Raw genomic sequence first — 11,417 nt, 5'->3', positions numbered from 1 at the left:
TAGGTACATCTGAGTTGCATGCATAAATAAACCAGTTTCCACTTAGCACTGGCTTTAAATAAAATGGAACCAAATTCTGTGGTCAGATCCCTGCTTCCAACATTAAGACACCTTCCTTTCCAAACACTTCCATCCTTCTTTCAAGGGGTAACAGTTGGGGTGGGGGTGGGGTAGATCAAAGGCTGAGCTTGAGGAAGGATGTTAGAGTGAGGAGAGGGTCTGGGGATAGAGCTTCGCAGAGACATACTTCTCTTTCCAGGCCCAGCTTCCCGCCTCATCTCTAGGGCCTCAGGGCTCCAGTCTGGGTTTTCCCCGCCTTTGCAGGGCAGGATGGCTCTTCCCAGGCGGAAGAAGGGAAGATCTGGCTCGCCTCACTATCCCCACCCTCCTGGGACCTGAGGATCAGGAAACGACGGCTGCTCGGGCTATCCAGGCGGCAATCCCAGTGCAGGAGTGCGCGACTCCCGCGAGCGCCGGACAGCCACTCTGACCCCATGGCGGCGGGCGTGGAGAAGCGCTTGGGCAACCTCACCGTCTTCAGTGGCGACGACTTCGAGGACGACTGGCGCCAAGTGGCCAGCGGCGGCTTCGGCCAGGTGTTCCGGGCCCGGCACAAGCGCTGGCGGACCGAGTACGCCATCAAGTGCTCCCCCTGCCTCCTGGCGGACGCCACCAGGTACCCGCCGGTCCCGCCCCCTGGCCCTTTCCTTTCATAGAGGAGAAATTGTGATCAGGGAGGGAGCTTTCCAGGATGGGGCGGGCTGAGGTTGGCAGTGATGATTGTCCCCTCAGTATTTCTAAATGCTATTGGGTAGCCTGAAATCCCCCAAACAGGGGCACATCTGTTTTGTTTTCATACCTGCCATGCAGTTGGCACATACTTGTATGTGGAATCAACACAGGTTAAAGGTGAGCAGAAACTGCCCTCCAAAGATGCCTTTGTCCCATCTGACCTCTCAAACTTGTCCTGCCTCCTTTTTTCCAGCCACCTCCTTCTTTCTAGGTGCCCACTCCAAACTCCCAGGGTAGGGCTGGGCTCCCTGAGAGCTGTGGCACTGTGCCCAGTGACGCTCAGTGACATGTGGGAAACCATGTCTTCCATCCATGACTAGCTGGTGTGCCCCTGCCCAGCCTGTGGGGGCTGGGTGCATAGGGTATGGATGCTGTCTAGCCTGATGGGTTGAAAGCTTGCTCATGTCACTGGTTTCATTTGGCTCCCACATGGAAGCTGCTGGAGGAATAGGTCAAACCTGGAATACTGCATTCTCTGCCCTTGTTTTTGTCTCTGACTTCTCTCCAGTTTTCATCATGTACATTCCTGCCACTCTTTGGCTAGCCTCCTTCCCTTGTTCCAATTGTTTTCACCCTTCTCTGTCTTCCCACTGAGGTGGACTTCTGTCTCATTCACACCTGACTTGCATGCATTAGTTGTGTGCTTACCCCCCTTGCAACCATGAAAAAATCTCTTGGGATGTTAAGTCTGACCAAGATAACCATTTCCTTCTCTCAAGGCTCCTTGGACTTCAGGTAGAGGGTCTTGAGGAAGGGACATCTCCTTTTGGCATCTTATTTGGATGCTATTTTGCTATGTTCTCTGTGGTCACCATGAAAGCTCCCAAGACCTAGCCTCAGATCCCACACACTCAAGTCAATCCCTTCTCTAATTCCCAGACTCCCCTACTCACCTCAAGAGCAGAGATTAAGTGAGATTGCCCAAGACTCACCCACTTTTCTTCTACATTCTTCTGTTGACTTTGGAGAAGAGTTAGATTATTCTAGGACTTGTGCAAAGCATTTATAACCTTTGAAGTAAAGAACAAAAGGCAGTGCACTGACAAGACTACACTGTTAGACATTAAGTGTAACTAACTCCTGCCACCTTCCCTTCCCAAGTTCTGGGAATTTCCTGGATGGAAAGGAGTAAGGAAATTAACAGTAATTAACCCATTGCTGTAGAGTTGATTCCAACTCATAGCAACCCTGTAAGACTGCCCCATAGGGCTTCCAAGGCTGTAAATCTTTATGAAAGTAGACTCCTCATCTTTCTCCCATGGAGCAGCCAGGGGGCTTAAACCACCAGCCTTTTGGTTAGCAGTCGAATGCCTTAACCACTGCACTACCAGAGCTCCTTTAACAATAATTAATGTCCTCTATATTTCAAGTTTATTGAAATGTTTCAACAAATGAGCGTAGCACTAGAGGTACTCACTAGTCTATGCCAAGAAATTTGGAAGCCAGCTACCTGACCAACCAATAGAAGAGATATTTGTGCCTATTCCAAACAAAGGTGATCCAACAGAATGTGGAAATTATATATATATATATATATATATATATATATATATATATATATGTATGTATATATATACCACTAGTATCACACTCAATCACACTCAAGTAAAATTTTGAAGAAATAATTAAAAAATGGTTGTAGCAGTACGTTGACAGGGAACTACCAGAAATTCAAGCCAGATTCAGATGAAGACATGGAGTAAGGTATATCATTGCTGATATCATATGGGTCCTGGCTGAAAGCAGAAGATACCAGAAAGATGTTTACCTATGTTTTACTGACTATTGAAAGGGATTTGACTGTGTGGAGCATAACAAATTACAGATAACATTGCAAAGAATGGGAATTCCAAAACACTTAATTGTGCTCATAAGGAACCTGTACATAGACTAAGAGGCAGTTATTTGAACAGAACAAAAGGATACTGCATGGCTTGAAATAAGGAAAGGTGTGTGTCAGGGTATCCTTTCATCATATTTACTTTAACTATGCTGAGCAAATAATCCGAGAAACTGGACCAAATGAAGAAGAACACAGCATCAGTATTGGAGGAAGACTCACTTACAAGCTGAGAAATTCCAATGACACAACCTTGCTTGCTGAAAGTGAAGAAGACTTAAAGCACTTAGTGATGAAGATCAAAGACTACAGCCTTCATTATGGATTACACCTCAACTTAAAGAAAAATTCTCACAATTGAAACACTAAACAACACCTATATAAAAATCATAAAACTAAAGTTTATCATCAAGATTATTTCGATCCATAGTGCCCCTGTAGATGGATAAAAACTGCCTTTTTGGGTTTCCAAAGCTGTACAGACTGCCTCATCTTTCTCCCACAGAGCAGCTGGTGGGTTTGAAATGCTGACCTTTTGGTTAACAGCCCATTGCTTTATCCACTGAATAACCACAACTCCTTAACATCATGATAAATGGAGAAAAGATTGAAGTTGTCAAAGATCCACATTCAGTGCCCATGGAAACAACAGTCATAAAATCAAATGATATATTGCATTGGACAAATCTGCTCCAAAGGAACTCTTTAAAATGTTAAAGACTAAGGTGTGCCTGATCCAAACCATGATATTTTCAGTCACCTCATATGCATACAAAAGTTGGACAATGAATAAGGAAGACCAAAAAAACGATGTCTTTGAATTATGGTGTTGGTAAAGAATATTGAATATACCATGGAGTGCCAGAAGAATGAGCAAATCTATCTTGGAAGAAATATAGCCAGAATGCTTCTTAATAGCAAGGATGGGACTTTGTCTCATGTACTTTGGATGTCTCATCAGGAGGGACCAGTCCCTGGAGAAGGACATCAAGCTTTATAAAAAGTAAAGGGTCAACCAAGAAAAGGAAGATCCTCAATGAAATGGATTGACACAGTAGCTGCAACAATGAGTTCAAACATAATGATAATTGTGAGGATGGGACAGGACCGGGCAATGTTTTGTTCCATTGTACATAGGGTTTCTATAAATCAGAACTGATTCAAAGCACATAACAACAACAAAAATATGTCAAATAACCTTACAGGGCAGTTCTACTCTGCCTTGTGGGGTCATTATGAGTCAGAATTGACCTTAAGGCAACAGGTGTTTTGTTTTGTTTTTTTGTTTTTGTCATCAAGTGGAGTCCCTGGTGATGCAAATACTTAATGTGCTAAGCTGCTAACCAATGGCTGGAGGTTCAGGTCTACTCAGAGGTGCCTCAGAAGAAAGACCTGGTCATCTCCTTCCAAAAAAAATTATCCATTGAAAACTCTACAGGGAACATTTATACTCTGACACACATGGGATTACCACAAGTCAGAGTCAGCTCCAAGGCAACTGGATATTTTTATTTTTTAAATGTGTCAAGTACTGTGCTAGGAGCTTTCCATGCATTTCTTCACTGGATTCTCCATCCATCCACTTATTCATTCATTTGACAATGCTTATTTCTCTCCTACTATATGTCAGGTGCTGTGCTAGTCCCTGGACCATAATGATGAATGCAACAGATTTGGAACTTGGGATGGGGAAAGGAGACAGTAATCAGATAATCTCACACATAAATGTTAGACTATGGTGCACCTTACATGCAATATTTCCATAGCCTCATATGCATGTGAGAGTTGGACAATGAATAAAAAAGATTCCAGAAGAATTGATGGATTTGAGTTGTGGCGCTGGCAAACAATATTGAATGTACCATGGACTGCTAGAAGAATGAACAAATCTATCTTGGAGTAAGTACAGCCAGTATGCTCCTTAGGAGCAAGAATGGCCAGACTTCGTCTCTCATACTTTGCTCATGTTGTCAGAAGGCACAGGTCCCTGGAGAAGGATATCATGCTTGGTTAAGCAGAGGGTCAGTGAAAAGCTATTCAAAGGTTTACAGCCAGGTATGTATGTATGTATAGGTAGGGTGGTGGTGGGAGAGATGACAGTGGGGAAATGATCAGATATGCAGCATAGAGATAGAATTGGAGAGGGCAGAAAGCATGCTGGTCCAGTTAGGAGATAGCTGTCTTTCAGGCAAAAAATGATGAGGGCCTGGACTGGAGTGTTGCAGGAGGGAAGGGAATGAATTAAGCAGTATTTAGGACTTTGTGCTGGATTGTCTATGGGAGACATGATGAGGAAGAGGAGTCAAGTTTAACTCAATGCCTGGCTTGCCCAAAGGAGCAAAGGATCCACTAAGATGTAAATTCCATGAGAACAGGGCTCTGTGTCTATTTTGTTCACTGCTTTATCCTCAATGCCCAGCACATAGTTGGTGTTTAATAAATATTTGTTAGATAATTGTGTTGACTATTAATAAAGGGAACATGAAAAGAGGTCCAGGTTTGGAGAAGAAGATCATGAATTCAGGTTTATACATGTTAAGTTTAAGGTCTCTTTAACAGCCAAGAACAGTTGTTAAGCAGACTTCAGAGGAAAAATGGATTAACAGTATTAGAACCTGTGAGTCATTTGTTACAGGTAGTAATTGAAGTTAGGACATAGAGGATATTCATTCATTTTAAGCACTAAGAGAACACAACAAAGTCCCCACCCTCGTGGAGCTTACAGTCTAATGGAGAAAGACAATAAATAAGTATTTTTGTCTGAGAACTTAAGGAGCTCTGGTAGCATAGTGCCTAAGGCACTTGACTGCTAACCAGAAGGCTGGCGGTTCAAACCCACCAACCATTCCTCGGAAGGAAGGTTAGGCAATCCTACTTCCATAGTGATACTGCCTCGAAAACCCAAGGAGGGGTCGCTATGAGTTGGGGCTGACTCGATGGCAAATAACAACGACAACAAGAGAACTTATGGTCACTTGCTATTTTATTGATTAAAATACTTAAGAAGAGTTGAGGAGATCTTATCTGTAGAGGAAAGATTCAGGCTAGAAACATTAATTTGTAGGGTATCTATGTAAAGGGAATAAGGAATTCGAGAATTGGGGTAGGGTTGCAATTTTTATATGGCATTATCTGTGAAAGTTTTACTAGTAAGGTATCATTTGAGTACAGATTTGAAGCAAATAAAGGAGTAAGCCATGTGGCTATTTTAGGGAAAAGTATTTTAGGTAGAGGGAACAGCAAGTGCAAAAGTCCTAAGGTGGGGATACAATTGAGATGGTGGAAGAACACTAAGAGGCCAGTGTGATAAGAGCAGAGTGAGTGAAGGAGTGATTAGTGAGGCCAGCAAGGAATACCCAGGAGTGGAAACGATTGTGTAGGGCTTTGTAGGCCATTGGAAGGACTTTGGCTTTTATTCTGAATGAGATGAGAGCCACTGAAAAGTTTTGAGCAGAGAAGTGACATGATCCAACTTACATTTTAAAAAGTATCTCTCTGGCTTCTGGGTTTAGAATAGATTATGAAGGAGAAAGAGGAGAAGCAGAGAGACTAATTAGGAGGCTGGGACCAAGATACAAATGGTAGAGGGGGTGAGAAGTAGTGAAATTCTTGCTATTTTTTTCTTCAATTTTTATTGTGATTTGGGTAAAGTTTACAGAGCAAATTCATTTTCCATACAGCAGTTCACACACATTTTGTTTCATGACATTGACTGCAATTCGCCACAATGTCTTGCTATATTTCGAAAGTAGAACTGACAGGCTTTGCTGAGGAACTTGTTATGGGAACTGAGAGAAAGAGAAGAATCAAGGATGTGACACCAAGGACTGAGAACCAGAAGGATGGAGACCCCACTCACTAAGAATGGATTGGGGAAGGAGCTGGTTTAAGGGGGACAATAGAGAGATTCTTACCTTTAGACATGTTAAGTATTGGATACTCGATTGGAGATGCTGAGATGGCCTGAAGAGTACAGAGTAAGAAGAGAAGAGAGGAAAGGACCTGGGTCTAACTAAGCCCAATGGCCAAGTAACAAAACTTGAGCCTGCAAAGGAAGCATAAAGGAAGTGACCAGAGGAGAGGGAGAAATCCAGCAGAATGCTGACACATAGGTGAGTTAAGAGAGTATTTCCAACAAAAAAGAGTGTGAGATCAACAATGCCCTATGCTGCTGAGAAAAAATGTAACTTTTTCTAATGGTGGTGGGAAAATTTGGAAAAGGATGATGGTAATTGTTGAACAGCAGAGTTCCTGGATGGAATAGATGGTTAAGCACTAGACTAACAGCCAAAAGGTTGATGGTTTGAACCCCCCAGAGGGCCCTCAGAAGACAAGTCTGGCAAACAGGCTTAAAAACCCTATGGAGCACAGTTCTGATACACATGGGGTCACCATGAGTCAGGGTCAATTCGACAGCAACTAGCGGTGACAATGGTTGAACAACATGACAAACATAACTGTCATTGAATTGTACACATGAAGAATGTTTAAATGGCAAATGAATTTTTATATTTATATTCACCAAATATATTTTTACCAGAAGAATTAGATAGTGCCTGGCTACCACTACCGACTGCTCTGATCAGGACCACAGGAGTCTTGTACAGAATGGGAGAAAAATATAGAACAAATTCAAAATCATAAATAAGACCAGACTTACTAGTTTAATGGAGACTGGTAGAACCTCTGAGATTGTGGCCCTTAGACACCCTCCAAACCTGGAACTGAACCCATCCCCTAGGAATCATCTTACTGCCAAACAACACACAGGCCTATAAAGTGAACAATAATAATCATGAGGAATGCACTCCTCGGAACAATCAACCATATGAGACAAAGGGGCAGCATTTGCCCAAAAACAAAGCTCACAAGGAGGAAGGGACAGGAAAGAAAGACGGAATGGGAATGGAAACGGAAATGCGGAACTCAGGGAGGAAGTGGAAAGAGTACACTGAGGGGATTGCAACTAATGTTATAAAACAAAATGCGTATGAATCGCTGAATGGAAAACTAATTTGCTCTGTAAATTTTCACCGATATTACAATAAAAATAAATAAAACAAAAAAGAGTAAACCAAGAACTGAAAAATGTCCATATAGCAATATGGAGGTCATTGGGCACCTTAGCAAGAGCTGTTCAGTGAGGTACTGAGGCCAGAACCAGAAAGAAGGTGGGAGAGGCAGAAAAGGAGAGGCAGCAGGTATAACAAATGGTTTTAAGACATCTAGCATAGTGCCTAAGCACTTGACTGCTAACCAAAAGGCTGGTGGTTCAAACCCACCAGCCACTCCTCGGAAGGAAGGTTTGGGCAATCTACTTCCATAGTGACCCTGCCTCAAAAACCCAAGGAGGGGTCGCTCTAAGTTGGGTCCAACTTGACGGCACATAGCAACAAAGATGTGAAGGAGATTGTGCAAAGTTTTTTTTTTTTTTTTTTTAGTTATTATGATTCCCATTTTACAGTTAAGAAACTGAGGAGTTTACTTGCCCAAAGTCAAACTGATAATAAGTAGTGAAACTGGGATTTGAAATCAGGGTAGTCTGACCCCAGATGCCACACTTTTCCCACTTCATGGCGGATGTCCTTTCATTCCTGCAAACTCAAAGGACAAGAAGAAACACATAAAAGCTATGACAGAGGTGGAGGAGAGCTCTCTGAGACAGTAGGGAGAACTAAAAGTGAGAAGAGGAGAAGACTGGACGTGCCAGCCTCTCCAGATATGGAGGGAGAGCTGGAGGGCTTCTCTGACATTCAGACCCCCCTCAGCCTGGCTTCACAGGGAGCCCTGGGAGCTCATTTCTACACAGCCTCTGGCTGCCTCACCAACGCAGCCTTTCAAATACTATACTTTTAAAAATGACATTTCTCCTTAATCCTCATCCCCGCAGTCCCAAATCAATTTATAGCAAATTTGCATATTTACTATTCCATGGGCAGTGCAATGAGCAGGAGAGTTTGTGAATGCTAATTTCCTTAAGCCTTGACTTGTGTTCAATTCAACAAAGATGTATTGCACTGTGGAGAGCAATGTGCTGTGGGAAGTACAGAGATGAATAATTATAGTTCACTCAGAAAACGGAGTACCATGCAGCCATTAAAGACCATGCTTCAGGAGAATAGCAATGTGGGGAAGTGCTCATGCTACATCAATGGGGGAAAATCAGATCACAATAGTGTATCTGATTTGATCAGAAGAGAAAAGGGAGAGAGAAGAAAGAAAGGAGCTAAAGTGAGCGAGAAACCTTGAAAATGTATTGTAAAAGAATATCCTAAGATATTCACAGAGCCCAGCTCTGGAAGGTGGGATTGCTGACGATTTAATTTTCTTCTTTATAGCTCTCTGTACTTCCTAGAGTTTCTATGGGATGTATGTATTACTTTCACAATCAAAGCAGCAGTAAATGATATTTTAAAACAGAAACTGAGACATAATATTTGTCCTCCAGGGGCTCACAATTATGAGGAGAGATAGACACTTAAACAAGTAGACAGAATAAAGGACAATCTGATTTGTGTTCTCTGAGGCCATCTCTCTGCAGAATGTACTCACCCCCAAACCTGCAAATGCTTTCACTTCCTGTCTTGTCCACCTGGACTTTACCCTGTGTCCCTGCTGAGCATCATTTCATGTATCTCTTTCCTCCTCCACTACCTTGAAAGCTACTGAGGCTTCTCTGGATCCCCACAGTTGGCATCATGCCTAGTTGTGTGTTCTGCTGGTTGCTCTAGTAATTAATGGGTTGCCCCCTTCCATCTCTTGCTCCCTCCTCTCCATAGCTCCGATGTGAACTGTCTCATTGAAGAAGCAGCCAAAATGGAGAAGATCAAGTTTCAGCACATTGTCTCCATCTATGGGGTGTGCAAGCAGCCTCTGGGCATTGTGATGGAGTTCATGGCCAATGGCTCCCTGGAGAAGATGCTGCCCACCTATAGCCTCTGCTGGCAGCTCAAGTTCCGCATCATCCATGAGACCAGCCTCGCCATGAACTTTCTTCACAGCATTAAGCCGCCTCTGCTGCACCTGGACCTCAAGCCAGGCAACATCTTGCTGGACAGCAACATGCGTGTCAAGGTAAGGCCCCTGGTGAACCCCTCTGCCCATTTTCACTCCAGAGTCTCTTCCCGGTGAGCAGGTTATCTACCTGCGTGTCTGTTGGGCCTGTCAAGGACAGTTTCAAGGAGTTCCTTTCATAGACAAATACTGTAAGGCAAGATTCACACCTAAAACAGATGGATGGGCAGTGAAAGCTGGTTTAGGAAGCCAAGTATCAGGATGCCTGTAACAATCCTCTCTGGGTCTCATTTTTCAGTTTCTAAAGTGGATGGAAAAATATCCCTCTCACTCTTTGCTTTGGGTAAAGATGCACATAAATGAGATGTTGTTGTCTATGCTGTTGTTAGCTGCTGTGTAGTTGGCCCCTGACACATGGAGACCCTATGCACAATGGAACAAAAGGCCACCTGTCCTGTGCCACCCTCATGACGGTTTTTGAGATCATATCATTGTGGTCCATAGAGTGCTCATTGGCTGATTTCTGGAAGTAGGTTGTCAGGCCTTTCTTGCCAGTTCATCTTAGCCTGCAAGCTCTGCTGAAACTTGGTCAACATCATAGCAACACACAAGTCTCCACTGACAGGTTGGTGGTTGCTGCACATGCCAGAAATTGAACCCAGATCTCCTGCAAAGAAAGCAAGAATTCTACCACTGCGAACAGTTAACACACTGGACTGCTAGCCCAGAGGTCCCCTCGGAAGAAAAGTCTGGAGATCTACTTAAAAAAATCCAGCAATTGAAAACCCTATGGAGCAGTTTTACTCTGACACACATGGGATTGCCATGAGTTGGCATTAACTCAACAGCATCTGGTTTATAAATGAGATAATTCCTAGGAATGGTCGTAATGGCCATTTCTTCAATTCCTAAAACATGCAACATTTTTTTTCTGCTTCAGGACTTTTGCCCATTCTGTTCCCTCTGCTTGGATTCTCTTTTCCCCATTTCACTATCTTTATCCAGCAAAGGCCTACTTATCCTTCAGTTGTCAGCACTCAGGGAAGCCTTCCACAGACCCCATTGCATGCCCTCATGGTACCCTTTCTCCATATTGCTAACCCTAGTTGTAAGTGTATGATCAATAGAGAAGGAGCCCTGGTGGCACAATTAATTTAGTGCTGGTCTGGTAACCAAAAGGGCAGTGGTTCAAACCTACCAGTGGCTCCAAGGCAATAAAGACCTGGTGATTTGCTCCTGTAAAGACTTCAGCCTAGGAGACCCTGTGAGACAGTTGTACTTTATCCTATAGGATCTCTCTGAGTAGGAATCAACTAGAGGGCACACAATAACAACAACAATCCATAGTGAAACTACTCCATAAATGACTATACCCCAATTTAAATAAGTACTTATGAAGGTTTGGGGGTTCTCATCTTTCTAATCCACTTTAGGATCCTCTATATCCAGCCTAGTTGTCATTCAGTACATAGAAAATTAGTGAAGCACTGAATCGAAGGATGGAAGCAAAGAGGAGATAAATATACAAGGTGAGAACACAGTTCAAGTGCTCCAGGGTGTGTGGAGGTGGAATGAGCAGACTCACCAAAGATGACATTCTTTTGCCAACCTTGTCCATGGCTCCTCTGGATAATGGCAACACCTCCCAGGTACTGACTCTGTGCCAGGCAGCATTCTAACTGCTTTCTGGTGCCTCATTTAATCCTCATAATAATGTGATGAGTTCACTACTCATATCATTTCCATTTTTAATTTATTTATTTATTTATTT

At 43.2% G+C, this 11,417-nt stretch overlaps 1 protein-coding gene across 1 annotated transcript in view; it reads left to right on the top strand.

Annotated features, from left to right (window-relative positions):
• Positions 1-494: 494 nt before the first annotated feature.
• ANKK1 (ankyrin repeat and kinase domain containing 1) overlaps positions 495-11,417 on the top strand; it is a 24,583-nt gene continuing 13,660 nt past the window's right edge. The window contains exons 1-2 of the mRNA XM_007936532.1: positions 495-676; positions 9,412-9,706. Coding sequence (XP_007934723.1) covers positions 495-676; positions 9,412-9,706 — 477 coding nt within the window. The remainder of the gene's footprint in view (positions 677-9,411; positions 9,707-11,417) is intronic.

This window comes from Orycteropus afer, unplaced genomic scaffold (genome assembly GCF_000298275.1).
Source record: "Orycteropus afer afer isolate SDZICR_OR568_19922 unplaced genomic scaffold, OryAfe1.0 scaffold00036, whole genome shotgun sequence".
Classification (NCBI taxonomy): domain Eukaryota; kingdom Metazoa; phylum Chordata; class Mammalia; order Tubulidentata; family Orycteropodidae; genus Orycteropus; species Orycteropus afer.
This window is presented reverse-complemented; position numbering and strand designations above follow the sequence as displayed.